At 34.2% G+C, this 16,829-nt stretch overlaps 1 protein-coding gene across 2 annotated transcripts in view; it reads right to left on the reverse strand.

Annotated features, from left to right (window-relative positions):
* Positions 1-6,446: 6,446 nt before the first annotated feature.
* LOC118179497 (uncharacterized) overlaps positions 6,447-16,829 on the reverse strand; it is a 44,005-nt gene continuing 33,622 nt past the window's right edge. For both annotated transcript variants that reach the window (XM_085814301.1, XM_085814300.1), the window contains 3 exons: positions 14,166-14,213; positions 9,185-9,235; positions 6,447-6,701 (listed from right to left, as the gene is read on the reverse strand). In XM_085814301.1, the coding sequence (XP_085670427.1) occupies positions 6,612-6,701; positions 9,185-9,235; positions 14,166-14,213 (189 nt within the window). In that variant the 3' untranslated portion in view covers positions 6,447-6,611. The remainder of the gene's footprint in view (positions 6,702-9,184; positions 9,236-14,165; positions 14,214-16,829) is intronic.

Genomic DNA, 16,829 nt, shown 5'->3' on the forward strand with positions numbered 1-16,829 from the left:
ACTGATAAATTTTTGCTGAAAAAATAAGAAGGAAACTTAAGCATTTAAAAAAATTGAAATTGAGTAGAAAATTAATGCAACTTAAAAAAAGTTTAATAGAATTTTAAATTATATAGTTAATTAACAAAGGTCATTAATAAGCTTTTTTTTAGTCCAAAGGGATTTGAATCCCGAAGGACTATTAGTTTCGTTTTGGCATTTTGCGTCGGACGGATAAATGTCGGTTCACTTTTCAAACTGTTGCCATAAAATGTTAGAGTCCTGCATTATATTTGAAGAAATTAAATAATGAAAATCTGCGTAAATGTATGTATATTTCTCACATTGTCATAAAATAACGGTACATAGAGTCATCGAATTTTGAATAACGTAATCCTCCAACGAATATGAGCATGTGGAAGACCAAATTTGAAATTTGAAATTTGTTTTATGATCGATTTCCTATTTTTTAAAACTTTGACGAATTTTTGATTAACAAACTCAAGGATTTCAAAGCGAGCAATGGCAACGTTGTGCAGAAAAAACATTTTTATCTCCAGCGCGTGAGTCTCTGTATCGGAAATTCTAAAGATATGCTCGTTTTAAAACTATTTTGCGATATTGCTGTTGCACTGGATCTTATGGTTTAAGAGCGAGGAACATGATATTTAATAAAGAAAGGTAACACACAAAATGTTAAAAAACGCCCCTTTGGACGTAATTTAAAATCTGAAACATTTCAGATTTTTTTTTTTTTTTTTTTTTTTTTTGTAAAGTTTTTTTTGTAAAGCATTTTTAGAGTGTATTTTTCAAGAAAAATACACTCTAAAAATGCTTAGAAAAAGGAAGATAAGTAACTGCATGAGGTTACTTCTATCAAAATTGCTTAGTTAATGATAAAATTATTTTCTTTCACATTTGTTGATCTGATATTGTTTTATTGAAAATCACATATTGTTTTGTTTCCGTTTATTCTTAAAGTGTCGTTAACATTTTCACGTATAGCATGCAATCAATTTTTTGGATGTCGATTTGTTAGTTATGACGAAAGTCATAATGTGCATTATATGTCACTGTGCGATTTGAAAAACGCATGTATGCGATGTTATCGTCATGCGATGATTTTATTTTTTACCATGATATTCTCGATGACGATGTTTTTAAACTGCGAAGTTTTTGAACCGCTTTATTTTCGACCACGAAATCTTGTACCACGGTATATTAGAACTGCGATGTTTTGTACCGCGACGGTTTTTCCTTGTGTTGTTTTCTTCCGGACTTTTCCGTCTGTGATATTTTTGCCGCGATGTTTTCAGCCTTAACCCAACCTTGGCGATAGTCTTAATAAACGACCAGAGTGCGTAGCTGCAATTAATATTATAAGGTATTTCTCCCGCCTTCCTAGCGTGCCTTCGTGGTGTAGTGGTTCTGCACGCTGGGCCGGTATTCCAGAGGTCCGAGTTTCGATTCTCGACGAAGGCGTTTGTTAATTTTTCATCTCGCCTGCTTTAAAAAAGATACCTAATTTCTGTACAATATTAATAGCTGGAAGAAAATATAGACAACGTGTGCTACACTAGCGGGGGAAGTGATGCTCTCTCTAAACTTCTTATTTCATCTATCCTCGGGAGGAAATGCGAGAGGAAATAAATTCAGAAAAGATGCCAAAATTAACATAATTGGTTATTAAAACTAAGGGAAATCCTACATGTTTCTGTTTTCAATCTAGACATAATTATAATTCGCTTAGTTCTAATTGGAATCTCCACTTCATGTGTGCTACTCAAAGAATGAGACTACAAATTCCATACCGGCGCATGCAAAATTTGTGAAGAACTTGGACAACGAATGTGTTGACTTAAATCATTTTACTATGTATCTTACCAACTGAAATTCAGGATGTTTGAAAACAAATTCAGGAATTAGCTAGCTATTGGTTTTGGTGATGTGTAGTCTAAGATAACGCATACACTGTTGGAAACAAAATATGCCTTAGCCAATCAAAGAGTAGTATTTTACTGATTAGTCTGCCTGATTTACGGCAGCCGTTTGAAAAGTTAGATTGTGTTTTATAAAACTTTCGTCAGTCAGTGTATTGAAATGAACATCGAATGAACTCATTGCATTGAAATGGCATTCACAAAAGTCTGCATCTTATTTTTAAGCAAAACTGTAATAAATTCTTCTGTATTCTTCTGTACTTGCAGAACCTCAGTATTGAAACAAGTAGCTCGGATATGATTCGACGAAAGCATTCTTTATACAAGAAGAAGGATTACGGTCTGCTTTTCTTTCTAACTCCTCTCAGAGAATTAGCTTTCTTCCAAAATTAATGTCTGAGTCTCTAAAAGCAAACGTCTAGAGCATATGTACACTATTACTTTAAATTATATAATCACCTTAAGCACTCCTAGAGACTGCCATCCGGCTTTTCGTTCTATCTATTTTCTGCCTAAAACGATCGTAACTCAAAGTAAAATTTTGAAATAAAAGCTATTTAATAACACGTTCGACCTGACGCTTTCACTAACTCAGAAGGTCAGAAATAGAACATCTTACATATTGATACTAGTAATAACCTCTTGTATTGTGGGGTATCTTTAATATGGCAAATGTTTAAAATCAGCGGTCGCCAACCGGTGGTCCGTGAAAACGTTTGATGATCCGCAGAAAAATATGGACATTATTTATATTTTTCTGAAGATTCAGTTTAACCTTTCAGGTCGGGCGTCCCATATACGCATTGCCTAAGAACGTCTCTTACAGCCGGGCGTCCCATCCACGCATCGCTAGAGATTGCATTCAAGTGATGCGTATACGCATTTTAAGCTGGAACGTTTTTCTGAAGGCCACTAGATGGCATCCTATGTCCATTACTTTTGAAATGAACACAGTTTTAGGTTCCTGACCTTAAGTTTGATATATTCTGCTTGACTTTGGTATTTTACTCATCAGCTGTTGCGAGGGTGGGGGAGAGGGTAAAGCGCAAACAGAGGTGAGCTTTTTAAATCGCTGCGTGCTAGTGAAAACATTCGTGTGTCTGATTTTATATCCAATTCCTTTTTTAATTCTATTTTTTCCTTTACTATGTACGGTCTTTTAGGGTTAGTATGTGGAGTAGTGTTACGTTTTGCATTGCCTTCAGATATATTTCCGTTTCTTCTCTTTTTATTTCGGAAAGCCTCACTTCCAGTCTATTATGGCGGGAAGGCGCTATTTATCAGAGGATTTATCATCGCTATTTACCCTTGTATGGTCAATGAACCATTTATTAACGCAGATGAGAGTGATGATTCATTTTCTAAAGAGTTATAAAGTGATACTTCTCCGTGCTTCGAGATTTACCACACTCAAGTCTTCATTTTAAATTTTGTTACTTCCTACTGTAAATGGTCTTTATTGTGCTGTTTTATTAATTTTAAACTTTATTGATGGATTTTATCAATTAAAACTTTGGAATAATTTGAATAGCGCTTCCGAAAATTATTTTACAAGATAAACAATATTTTAATATATTTTCATGTAAAATAAAGAACAAAAAACGTTATTAAGTGCTAATTTTAATATATATAAGAGCTCAAATAATAATCTAAAACGATACCAAAAATTGCGATTCTAGAAGCGAAACTTTTTTTTTTTTCTGAATTTTTTAAATAAAATTAGGCTTAGCGATGCAAAACCTCCGTCCTGTACGGTGACTGTCTTCGATTTCCTTCCGTCCGGCACGAGCGTCTTAAACAAAGATGCGCCGTCGCGAAAAGGTTAAAAAACGACGAGTAACAAAACCTATGACGCGTCTTCGGGACTCGGGGCTTTGGCTCGTCGGGGGCGTGCGGTGGTTGTTTGGGGCGCTCCGGGTATCTGGCTGCCCTCGTTTGTGGTGTGAGATGGACGTGGTCCAATGACCATTGTGTCCTTTCTTTGGACGGATAGGTGGGTCGGGCTCCGTCCATTACCTAATACCTATGACGCGTCTATATGGCTAAGATTTCTCCCTACTTTACCCTTAAACCATATCACTTGAACACTTTTTTAATTTTGATGTATTTTCTCAGAGCCAGACAGCGCCAGTTTTACCAATTTTATTTGGCTTCATTCCTGGCAATAAATGTCTTCAGAGCCCTAACTCGCCCACCACATTTTTAACTTAATCATAGTTTTTTTAGCTACTGCTTCTGACTCTCCTTCCGCTTAAATTTTGAGTATTCTGAATTTCAGACTTCTTCCGACACTTTTGCCCCCCTCAAATATTGAAGGTTCTTGTTCCATTTACTAAATAATGGTTTTTCTGGCGAGGCTAATGTTATTGTAAAAAAATTAAAATACGGTGATCCTAAAATTTTTATTGCATTTTTGTAAATCTTCTATTTATACAGTAGTTTAAATCTTCATTTGATTTCGGGTTTTCAAAAGGCTTCTGCCTTCATTGTAAATGCATATGTGGTTTTTGAACAATTATCTACGTGAATATGAATACAAAATAGCCTTTAGAGAGAAAACTTCCTTCCGTTTTCGATATCTCTCAGTATATTCCGAGCCCTGGAGAAATTACTCTTCAAGACTTGACGATATTTTGAGTTTAAGATACTAAAATAGAAGATGATCTTAATAATAACAAGCAACATCAAGAATTAAATGGCCAAAGTCTTCGAAACTTTCTTTAGTGTCATAACAGACCTCAAGCAGTTAGCAACAGAGCAAGAACTTTATTTTGCTAAACAGGACAGTATCATTACTGAATTACCAGAACGTGCAGTTCCTACAGCAAAATTTCACAATAACTTCTTATCTTAAAATCAGCTACAACAGGGTATTGAAAAGTTACTTTAAATATTCTTCTCCTAAACAATCTTCTGATATTGCAGACTTCTCCACTGGTGTGGATTCACGGCTGATTTCACAATAGAATCATTCGTTTTTGAACATATCACTCCTGCAAGTCCTGCTATTTTCACCTTACTGGTGAGAAGTAACAGCAAATGCTTCAGAATTGTCGTTCCTGAATTGCTGCAAAGATAGTGCTTAAACTCGACAATTTTTGTGAAAGATTCACAATGGTCACATATTCTTTCATCACTAAAGAATTATTTACTTCATCATTTTAATAACGAGAGAGTTAGCAGCCAATATTTTCCGATGAAATTATCGTCTTGTTCTCCGGACATCACCACAGGTGACTTTTGGCTAAAAGGATACCTTAAAATCAGTTATATATAGTGGTGGCGTTAAGAGAATGAATTCCTTGAAAGTAAGATTGACGAGTCAGCGTGAGACGCGATGACGTTTGGAATACTATGTAACTGTCCACCACAGTGAAACACAGTAAACACCTGAACTGACAGTTTACGTGCAGCAGTACAGAATATCGTACAACTAATGCGATATCTTGCACACATTGAAGGTCGGCACATCGAACGTTTTGCAAGTGGTATCCAGGGTATCCTAATGTTGATTAATGAAATTGTTATTTTCTGTGAGTTTCGTAATGTATGTCATCCATTTCTGTATGTGCATTTTTTTATTGTTGAATCATTAATAAAATTTTGAGAAATCCCTTTTCCACGCATCCATCGTAATTATTGACCCATTTTCGATTCCGACAGAGCCAAAATCTCTCCTATTAGAGACCTTTGGCGCTACGTTTTTTGAATTCATATTGCGATGTCTTCGAAAGAATGTATACAAAATTTCGTTTCATTTCATTCATTAGTTTCAGTTACAGATGCCTTCAAATAGGAAAAGTTATTTTTTAACTACCCTGTTTTCGATAGCCACATATAGGCAAATATTTCGTTGAATATGACAATTCTATCTCTTTAAGTCTCCCAAATTTTTATGGTTGTTGGCGAGTTTAATTTGTTTGAATAATTGTGGAATGTCAGACATTGGTTTTCAAATTAGATTGTTTCCTAAATTTCAGATGGAGATAATAAATTTTTTACGAATTTTTCATAGCTTTGAATTAGAAAATAATAATGAAAACAATAACTAGTAAGAACTTCAACTTTAAACTATGGTCAAATTTAATTAATTCCTCAAAGGTCCAAATCCCATAATTTCTTAAGGTGCATAAAAACATTGTTCTTAAAATCATTGCTAGTCTAACGATACTTATTTTTAATTTTAGAGCTGAGGCTTCTTTTCCATTTACGAATATTAAAAACGAAGTACACTTTAAACAATTCAAATGAGTAATATTATGTTGAATACTGATTTATTTGTTGCCTACAAAACCGAATGTCTTCCTTGAAGCAATTTACAAGTCCGCATATTCGAACACAAGTAAAATTATATTTAGATTTTTCACCTCAGCCTAATCACAAAATGTTTCCATTTACAGCACAGCTAATTTTTGAGATAGAAAAAAAAATGGTAATTCATTTTCAGAAATCCCATTACAAATGTTTCACACAAACTGAAATAAAGACATTGTTTTACACAGAAAATATAAAAGAAACAATTAGAAATTGATTCCTTAGTTTAATTTACTTTTTAGCATATAAGTCATGGCAAAAACAAAATAACACATCCTGTTTATGAAAATTAACAAAAAGGGGGATCAAATTCTCTTTGCATGGATTATAATATTTCGTTCTTTCTGTTGTAGTATCCTGGAAGACAGTTCTGCTTCTTCAAAGTCCCTTCAGCTGGAAAGGGTTTTCACCAATAGTCGTACAATCTCCTCTCTCATAATATTCAAGTGCAATCTCGTAGGACGTTTCCTGAAGATATAAGAGAAGTATTAGATAAGCCCAACATTCATTTATATGTAAAATATTCATAAAATTGGCTACGGATATCATTTCTTTAAACATTAGTCCTAGCTGCACATTTCAAACTAAAAAAAAAAATTGACATAAAATGTTGAGTCTTATGAAAGATTTAAACTCATCATATAGAAATGGGAAATAGATCATAGAAATAGAAATAGATCATCATATAGAAATGGGAACTCATCATATAGAAAAAATCATTTCATCATATAAAAATGGGAAAATAGTGAAAGAAATATGAGATCATTCTGAACAGTTGCAGTTGGTAACATATTATTTATTATGCTTCACGGAGTTTAAAATAAAACATTCCATATATAAAACATTTCACATTGCTTTTATTAAATAAATATACCTGTCAGTTGTGGGAAAGCAATATTGATGGGAAACCTGTAGAAGAGAACCTACGTTTACAGTCAGACTTGTCCTACATTCCTTCGTCTGCAGATGAGTTTTCTTCCGTAGCCACCAAACATTCTCTATAAGCATCTGCTTGAAGGTTTATGAAGTATACATGTCCTCATATTTCTTTTTCCGTTCAGAATAAGATGTGTCATGGTCACTCAAAGCCATGAAGGAGGCCTATCATCTTCCCTAGTTCTTTGAGTTTTTAATCTACAGAAGAGCTCGGCGTCTTGTTGGCTGCAGACTAGTAAGTTATCTTTATGTCAGCGAATTTTGTGGCAGTAGTTCCATAATGTCAGTTCGAATATTTATCCTTCGAATCTAGCTTCCCATTCTTCACTTCGATTTGTGGTATAAGATGACTTAAAGGCCTTCTTCGTCATTGTGGATGCAACGTTTTGTTGTTCAGCCGGTTGTCCCAACCATGGAGGTTTCATGACGGCCTTACATTCAGGCTTGAAGTTTAAATTCTTGGTTCTGGAAGAAAACAAAAGTCGCGCAACGTTTTATTTGTGACTCCAGAAATTGTTCCAAGTCAATCAAGATGTCTGCAATCATGACACAGAAGAATTAAATTTCTATTTAAATTTATCTTCTGATTCGTTCTCAGTTTGGTAATGGGCAGTCATTTGATGCGATAAATTGTTTCATTGCGCTATGTCACTCGAAAATTTCCCAAACTGATAGGTTCTCAAAGTAAATCTCTAAGAGATACGGCTGGTTGTTTTGTTTTTAAGCTCCACTTTAAAGATCTCAGACCCAAAACCAAACTATCATTCACGGGATACGAGAATAATGTTACTAAGATACTGAAATCAACGGCCGGTCTCTCAGAATATCTATTTGAAATGTGTCGATCGGGTGCATTCTTATAAGCGATCATGCATATCAAAGATAATGTTTTAATTTTTGCCGATCATCTGACAAAATTAAAAGCCTTATATATAACTAAGATATTTATGTATACTTACAGCAAAATGAAAAATTAAATAGCCAATTTTATGAGAAATAAGATAGCAGTTCAAAAGATAATTTTGAGTATAACTCCAAAAGCGAAATCGCTGCATTTTCCAGTTTTTTCTTACGATACTGTAAATGATTCTATTTTTTCTAGTGTAAGAAACTGATGGCATCTTCGATTCGAGCAATCGTGTGTACTTTTTAGCTTCAACGTAATCGTGGGAAATTTTCAAACCAGAAACATAGTTGTGTGTTTGTTCCAAATGACCGGACATTTGTAACATCACACATTCGTCTGGAATGTCCAATACCCATTGGCCATGGACGCTGCACAGTGGGCGACCGAATTATGCCCGTGAGAAAGCAAAAGTTCACTCCCAGTTCTGATACACAGTACCCCAGAGAATGGATCAAAGGGTCTTCCAACACTCTTCCTCTACCACCAAACCTCTTGACAGGACTTCAGATTCCGCAATACTTTAAGTGCTCCAATTCTGCACAGGCACTCTACACTTATGAAAGTCCAAACCTTCTTGAGAATCGAACCCGAGACCAATGATATGACAGCCAACATCGATAACCACACTGCCGGTCAGGGCGGAGAAAGCTAAAACCTTAAGTTTTTATGGTACTGAAAGCATAAAGTTACATAATTACTGAAAAATTGAATTTATTCAATAATTTGTTTTTCATAAGATAAGAGAATAGAATATTATTAAAGTGTTATATTATTCAACGAATTTATTCGATAGCTCAGTTAGTATACGTAAGAAATTTCGTTTTATAATTTCATCAGTTAAATTTTTAGCTTCTGTACTGATGCTGTAAAAATTAATTTTTGATTTTAACGTAAGTAAAACATGCAAGCAAATTGTCTATTAATCTGACAATTCATCCACGTTTTTGGAAGGGAACATATTTTTATCTTAGAAGTAAAAAATATATGAAAAATTACATGTGCGAAATTTGCCCAACTAGTATAATTTGAATTTGTCATCGAATACAAGTGGATGCATAATTTTCTGTCAAAAGTAATAATTATGGATGTGAATTAAATAAGTACTTACAGCAGGTTTACAGATTTCATCACAGTGTTCAGGTTCTTGAGCACAAACTTCCTGAAATGCAGAAAAGTAGAGAATACTTATATTTGAGTTATATTGCGATACTTTTATTTCATAACCATAATAAATTGAGTCAATAATGCAGTAAATATATTTAATCAAATTGTGAGTTAGAATTAATAAATACTTAAAAACGTAAGAAAACATTCTGGGAAGTCTGGGAATATAAAGTCTGGAAAGAAGCTAAGAAAAGTATGTTGATTTTTAAGCCCCCTTGGTGAAATAATACTTGCCCGAAGAAATTCTGATTTCTTGGGCAAGAAGAAGACATTTAAGCGAAGAATTGAATTAGAAGAACGATCCTTAGATAAACTGGTGAATTTTCTGAAACAAGGAATTTATGCAAAGATTTATTGAACATTTTCAGCGAGAGAATTATCATGCAGGAACTCAAATGTTGCTTTAAAAAGGTGAAAAATATTGGATCTTTAAAGATAGGAAAATAATTCAAAATGTTTTGAAATATTGTATCAAGTGCCAAGGATTTAAGTCTGACAGTCACGGCAGATTCAGCCCCAAAACCAGCAGACAGAATTGAAAATGCATCTGTGTTTGAGACTGTGCGAATAGATTTAACAGGTCCCTTACATATAAAGCAGGGGGACAAAGTTTGCATGGCTTTGAACATGTTCCCTAGACAGAGCTGTAGACTTGGAGGTAGTTTCATCTCTGTCGATAGAAGCATTCCTCCTTTAATTTAGATGCGTGATAGCCAGACGAGGGCAACATAGAATCATGTAATTGTGACAACGGTACAAATTTTAAAGGTGCTCACAATTACCTTGTAGAGACATTAGGCATTTTTTGGAAGCAAGAGAGATGGAAAATTAGCAAACGTCTTCGCCAGAAATCGAACCACGGACCTCTGAAATACCGGCTCAAAATGCTGACCACTAAACCATGAAGGCACGCTAGGAAGGCGGGAGAAATACCTTATAACCTAAAAAAATAGACTGGTGGAAAATAAATCCATTACCTGAGGTTCAACCGATTATTTGGAAGTTTTTTCCTTTTACACCAGCCTGGTGAGACAGATTTGTTATAATTGTTAAAGAGTTCCTTAGAATATCTTTAGGAAAAGCTATCATAACTTATGAAGAGATATCCACAGTAATATTTGATTGTAAAAGCGTCATAAATTCCTGACCTTAGCATATTTATCAGAAGACGTGAAAGACCTGACTCCATTTACTCCTGCCATGTTCTTAATCGGCAGACAGAATTCAGAAGCTGCAGTTATCAACGAGGTTGATGCTAGCAAATTAAAAAAAGTATAAATTATCGTGTTAAGTTAATCGAAGATTTGAAATTACGCTTTAGAAAGAAATATTTACGGCAAATTGTCCAAAGATATCGACAACATCCTCAGATATACCACATTCAAGTCGACAGTATCGTCCTAGGGTAAGATAATTTTTAAGAGCGTTTAGATTGGCCTTCTAGCCAAAGTTACTGAATTATTTCCAGATGAAAGATGGTAAAATAAGAACTGTGAAGCTGAAACCACAATATAATGTACTCCACAATTGCCGAATCTAGATGAGACAATTCCAGAAAGTCTCCAAAGACTGACTCGTTCTTGGTCGTGCTCTCAGGAAACTGCAGAGACTGAATTTAAGTTTTAAAGTAAGTTAGTTGGGTACATTTTAAGTAAGTTAGTTGGTTATGCGTGCTTTTCTTGCAGTAGTGATTCATCTTTCTGAATTGTAATTATAGTGCTGGGATAATGTTTAGCATTGTACTATGAGCAGTTTTGGAAAATTTTGATAATTTAGATTTTTTAATCCATATGTAATTTGCTATACTTCGTATACCAAGGAGCGCTGGCTATATCCCTAAAGGACTTTATTTTGCAGGATTTGTGTTTTACTCAGATTTGTTTTTGCAGCATATTCCCAATATCGAGAAGCCGTAAAGCAACTGTTTTATACTATATCCTTTTATTGTGAAGAAAAAGACTCTTCAGCCTTATAGTTATTACTATGGCCCTCTAACTGCTATTACTATGGCTAAACTGACTGTTATTATTATGTCACTCATTCTGTAAACCGTACCAGTATTATCAATAAATTGCCATTTCAAACCATCATCAAATGGTCGATAGTCATAATTATGGTTTTTTATAGTTTCCTCGTGATGAGAAGAGTTTTAAGGTAACAATATGTTATCATATTTTCTTTACAAACGAACGTTAACAATTTTCGATCACTTATAATTTTCTCATAACTAGAATGGCTCTGAGTATTCCACGTGTTAACGTATTTTCTATTTTGAAAAAAGTATTAGAAATATTTTATTTACGAAGAAGTGAGGAAGATTCGGCAACTGTGGATAATTCGGCAATATTTGTCTAACTTCGGCAACTGTGAATAATTCGGCAATATTTGTCTTCGAAGAATTTTACATCGCATTCGAATATATGAAAACGGGCATTAAATAAAACTGCGTATCGATGAAAGCCTTTGAAGGTGTACGTGAAAGGTTGGAAGTGAAGAAAAAGCATACGTTATGAAAATTGATTCTGTGATTTCAGAATACTGTTTATATTTTCTTATTTAAGTTAAAACAATACCTAGCTTCAAAATATTAGCATGTAAGGATTATGTTAATTTTATTAAAAGTTAAATTTTAAGTTCCTTTCCTGTCAAATTCTTAACTTCAACTTACTTCTTCCGGCCAGAACGTAGTTTTGGAATCTTTCTGAATACTTAATGAGGAGGAGCGGTATTTAAACCGCGAAGTTACTTACAGAGTTAGAGAGAATCAGAGTTTCTGATTTACGCGCGTCTGCCTTTTGACTACTCTCCTCTCTCTCAAAGCTCCATGGAGGTAGGAAGTAAGATGGAGTCGCCCTAAACAAGTTTCTCCGTACCCTGCTCTGAAGCACCAGCGATCCCTACGTGGTGACCAAAACATTGGGTCATTTACCATTGAGTACTATGGGATTTGACGCGTTCGGGTGTAAATATTTTGTAATTACGTCGCAAATATACATATAAATGTATATATTTTCTTTTTCTACAACACTTCAGAGTCCTAAGTATGTGAAAAAAACATATTTTTAAACAACATTTCATTCTGAACGGAATTAAATGCTATAATTTTCACAGGACAGTTTTCTCAGAATGGTTTAATTTGAATGAAATATTTTCACAAGTTTTCGTTAATTACATTAGAAAAAAAAAATTAAGGTAATTCGATTTTATTCGGTTAAGGTACAAAAATTAAGATCAAAGTTTATTGTATTATTAATATTAAAATTATGCATTATTTCTTTTCTATTTGTAGAGCTTCTTTCTAAAATACTTTCTTAAATATGACATGATTTTTTGCCTTCTGAGGCATCTTTTAAATTGAAAAATGTAAGTCAATTTATAATTAATGCTCTATTCAGTTCATTTTAAATTAGAGAATTATTAGGAATTAGCGAAATACTTTAAATAGTACTTGACTTTCTCTGAACATTTCTGAAAGGGAATAAAATAAGTTTTTTTTTTTTTTAAAGTATTATTTAAAACTTGTAACTGAGTTATTATAAAATGTAAAGGGAATAATTCTTTTAATTATACTTATCAGATTTTTTTTTACCCTTCATTTCAACAATACATATTCCAAAACTCTTTATTACGTTCTTAAGTGCGCATCTCATAGCATTTGCGTTACAGCCCCTTTTAACATATTGCTTTCCAATACGAACAATTCTTGCTTAAATAGTTTTATAACGTATTTGTCAACAGGATTTCAATTTATGTTTACAATTCAATATTAAGGTTATTATATATTTAGATAACATTTATAATCATTATAAATTAGATACATTTAATCATTAGATTTCTTCACAGTACTTTCACAGTTGTTTATAAGTGAATAAATTCTTCATTTCAAATACATTTATAAATAATTTAATGAATATTTAAGTATTTTGTCAAAGGCAGATACATGCTTTTTGCAAGCACATACATAAATACCCATACATATTTCCTATTTATCATTTCCGGCATGTGCAAATCTTTAATTTCTGTGCATTCACTATATTTTTCGTGTAAGTAATTTACACTAATTTAGCATACACCCGAAAGTTTTACATAAAAAATATATATGAATATAATTTGAATGAAAATTATAAGCATTATTTTTAATACCCACTCAAAGGTCAGTTTTTCTTCAAAATTCCTCCACGATGGCATCTCTCTTTAGGCAGATAGCCCTTGCATGCGTTACTCTATTTAATAAAAACTTAATCTGACCTATGTGCCTAATTACAAATATTTTAACATACATAATTTTATATTTACATTTAGCCATCAAGTTTCAAACTTTTCAAATCTTCTAGAAAATAAATTTTGGCAGATCTCTTTTAGCAATTTTCTTAAAATCTATATTTTTGATTAGAATGATTTGACTTGATTAGAATCTTGATAGCTTCGGCTATATTTCTTTAGTTAACCTTAGTTTTAGTTTAGTTTTTAGTCTCTTAAGTTCAAGCCCAAGTGTCAGCTTTGATTGTACACTCCAAAACAGAGTTTTGTTAAATCTGATTGGAATAATGAAAGGTTAGTTGCCCTTCGATCTTGTTGTTTCTTGTCACACGAACTTAAGCGATTATTCGCTAATTAGTTATTAAGATTCGTCACTTTCTACTGTAATTGAGAATTACACAAGGGAGAATCTTACATGCAAAAATGCAAATTAAAGGTTAACCTCTTGGAACCTATGACTAAATTGCTATTAACAATGGTATAAGAATTCAAATTTTACTAATATTCTTAATTCTTGTTTCATAAACACGAATATATCTCTTCGTAAAATGATATTTGGATTTCGTTATTTTACAATTTGCACAAGTGTACCATTAGTAATAGTTATCACATTTTTACAACATAACACAGGTTTTTTTGTATTAATATAAAAGTGTTATACGTACCGATACTATGGCTGTCCAGTTTTTTAACCAATCACTACACAATTTGGCCTGTGAAGGTAATAATGAATTATTAATTTTAACATGATCTGGAAAGCATCATTTTGAAATTTAGAAACTAAAATTCTTACCAATGATTTCACCTTTTGGAATTTTAAGCACAAGTATAAAATTTTAATACGAACCAGCGAAATTTCTACAAATACTATATGCTTAAACTATGAGTACTGTTATGTGATACAGATTCATTAAAATCTCCTAAATAACCAGGCCAGATAAAAATGAACTTGAATCTTTACTGCAGTTATAAGATGAATTCTTATACCAATAAAAGATGTTCAGCTATAAATATCTGAAGAAAAATGAGATATAACGCGAAATTCTCCTTTCACAAAACGAATACCGTAATTAAAATTCATTTAGAAAAACTAAAATTGCTCAGCAGTAACCTCAACTGTACATCAATCTAACCAAACTAATGAAAGAAAATGTGTTATTGTTACATATGGCTTTATTGGAAAGATCAATCCAAGCATATAAAAGAGCTCAAGTATCACACAAGAACAATGATAAATAATAAAAAAGAACAAATATTTATAAAGAATCAGAATACATGAACATGAGAACAAAAGTAAAAAATTAAAAACTTAAACAACACGGAAAAGAGCACAAGAGATGTAGTCTTTAAAAGGAGTTCATGAAAGTTCTAGCATTCCAATATAGTTAACTTACAGGGGTTGGACAAAAATATGGAAACACCTTTAAAAAAACATGTTTCTTTGCTTAATATGGTGTAGGAAACCCGTTGGCATCCAAAATAGCTTGCAGTCTTGTCGGAATGGATAAATACAATTCTTGTATGCTTGCCAAGGGAATATTATACCATTCTTCCTGCAAAACGGTGGCAAGTTCAGATAACGATGTTGGCGGTGGATAACGAGAATGCACTTTCCGTTCCAATGTAGACCACAAAGGTTCGATAATATTCAGGTCTGGTGACTGTGGTGGCCAGGGCAGATGGGACAATTCATCCTCGTGCTCAGAAAACCAGCCCTGGACAATGTGAGCTGTGTGAACAGGGGCTTTGTCGTCTTGGAAGACACCATCACCATCGGGGAACAAAGTTTGTACCATGGGATGAACTTGATCGGCCAAAATGTTCACATAAGTCTTGGCAGTCATGTGCCCTGACCCAGTTATCGTGGGGCTAGCAGAGAACCACGATATGGCTGCCTAAACCATAACAGAACCCCCGCCATGTTTCACTCTTCGCAACAAGCAGTCTGTATTATAGGCTTGAGATGGCGTTCTCCAGACGTAAACTCGGCCAGAAGTGGGAAACAATGTGAAAGAAGACTCGTCAGACCATATTACTCGCTTCCACTGCTCTATAGTCCAGGCTTTATGACTTAAACACCACCTTTTCCTGTTACGGGCATTAGCATCACTGATGAGTGGCTTCTCAATTGCAGCACGGCCAGCAATTCCCTGTTTATGAAGCTCCCTTCTAATTGTTTTGGTACTCACAGGGTTCGGTAACACAACATTCATTTCAGCAGTAACTTTTGCAGCTGTGGTCTTCTTTTTTTTCGTCACAATTGCCCTTAATGATCGTCTGTCACAATCACTCAGGACACACTTTCGTCCGCGCTGTGATTTAGCAGATGATGTTTTTCCGCTCTTCAAATATGCGGAATAAATCTTCGATACAGTACCTCTTGAAACACTAAACACCTCGGCTACCTCTACGGAAGCACCTACCATACGTGCTCCAACAATTTGCCCACGTTCTAAGTCTGTTAACTCTGACATAATGCAATGACAACCTTACATAACAGTACTCCGACAACAACTGAACTGTTTAGCACATTTACGAAGTTGTATAGGTGGCGTCAGTAGTCAAAAACGCCAGCGCCACCTACATATTTCATTAAAATTAATCTTTCTTTTGAAACATGCATTTCACAAGGTGTTTCCATATTTTTGTCCATCCACTGTATGTGCCGACGTATAGAAGAGCACAATCTTGCATTCATACGATGTTATTAACGACATTTCGCTGTTGCAATTCTGAAATTACGTAATCTTCCAACATGGTTGTACATTGAATTATAAGGTATTTCTCCCGCCTTCCTAGCGCGCCTTCGTGGTGTAGTGGTTCTGCACGCTGGGTCGGTATTCCAGAGGTCCGTGGTTCGATTCTCGGCGAAGGCGGTTGCTAAATTTTTACCTCTCCGGCTTTTCCTATTAACATGTTTTCCTATTAACATGTAGAGACATTATGTCTCTACAGCGCAATTGTGATGAAGTAAGTTTTGAAATTTGGGACAGTGACCTCTTAAATAAGCACTTATTGAGAACGAATGTGCTTGTTGTGCCACACCATACAGTCACTTTAGCTTCGTATATATAAAGTCGCTGGTGCCACAACGTGAGGATTTTCGTCAGCCTAGTGAATGCAATTCTTGGAGATTACGTTTTCAGTTAAGGAGAAATGAACCTCAGCTGCCCATAATATCTGCCGCCGCCACCTGCTATCTTCATAACACCTGATAAGGAAAAAAATTCTCAAAGTCGCTTCAAAGTTCGCTTTTGCTCTTCTCCAGGTTGCAACATTTGGATGCACTGGAATCGATAAGAAAACATCCGCAGAACAGAGCGCAGGAG

This window comes from Stegodyphus dumicola, chromosome 4, assembly GCF_044657685.1.
Source record: "Stegodyphus dumicola isolate Sdum_Otavi_A_Nest chromosome 4, ASM4465768v1".
NCBI lineage: Eukaryota > Metazoa > Arthropoda > Arachnida > Araneae > Eresidae > Stegodyphus > Stegodyphus dumicola.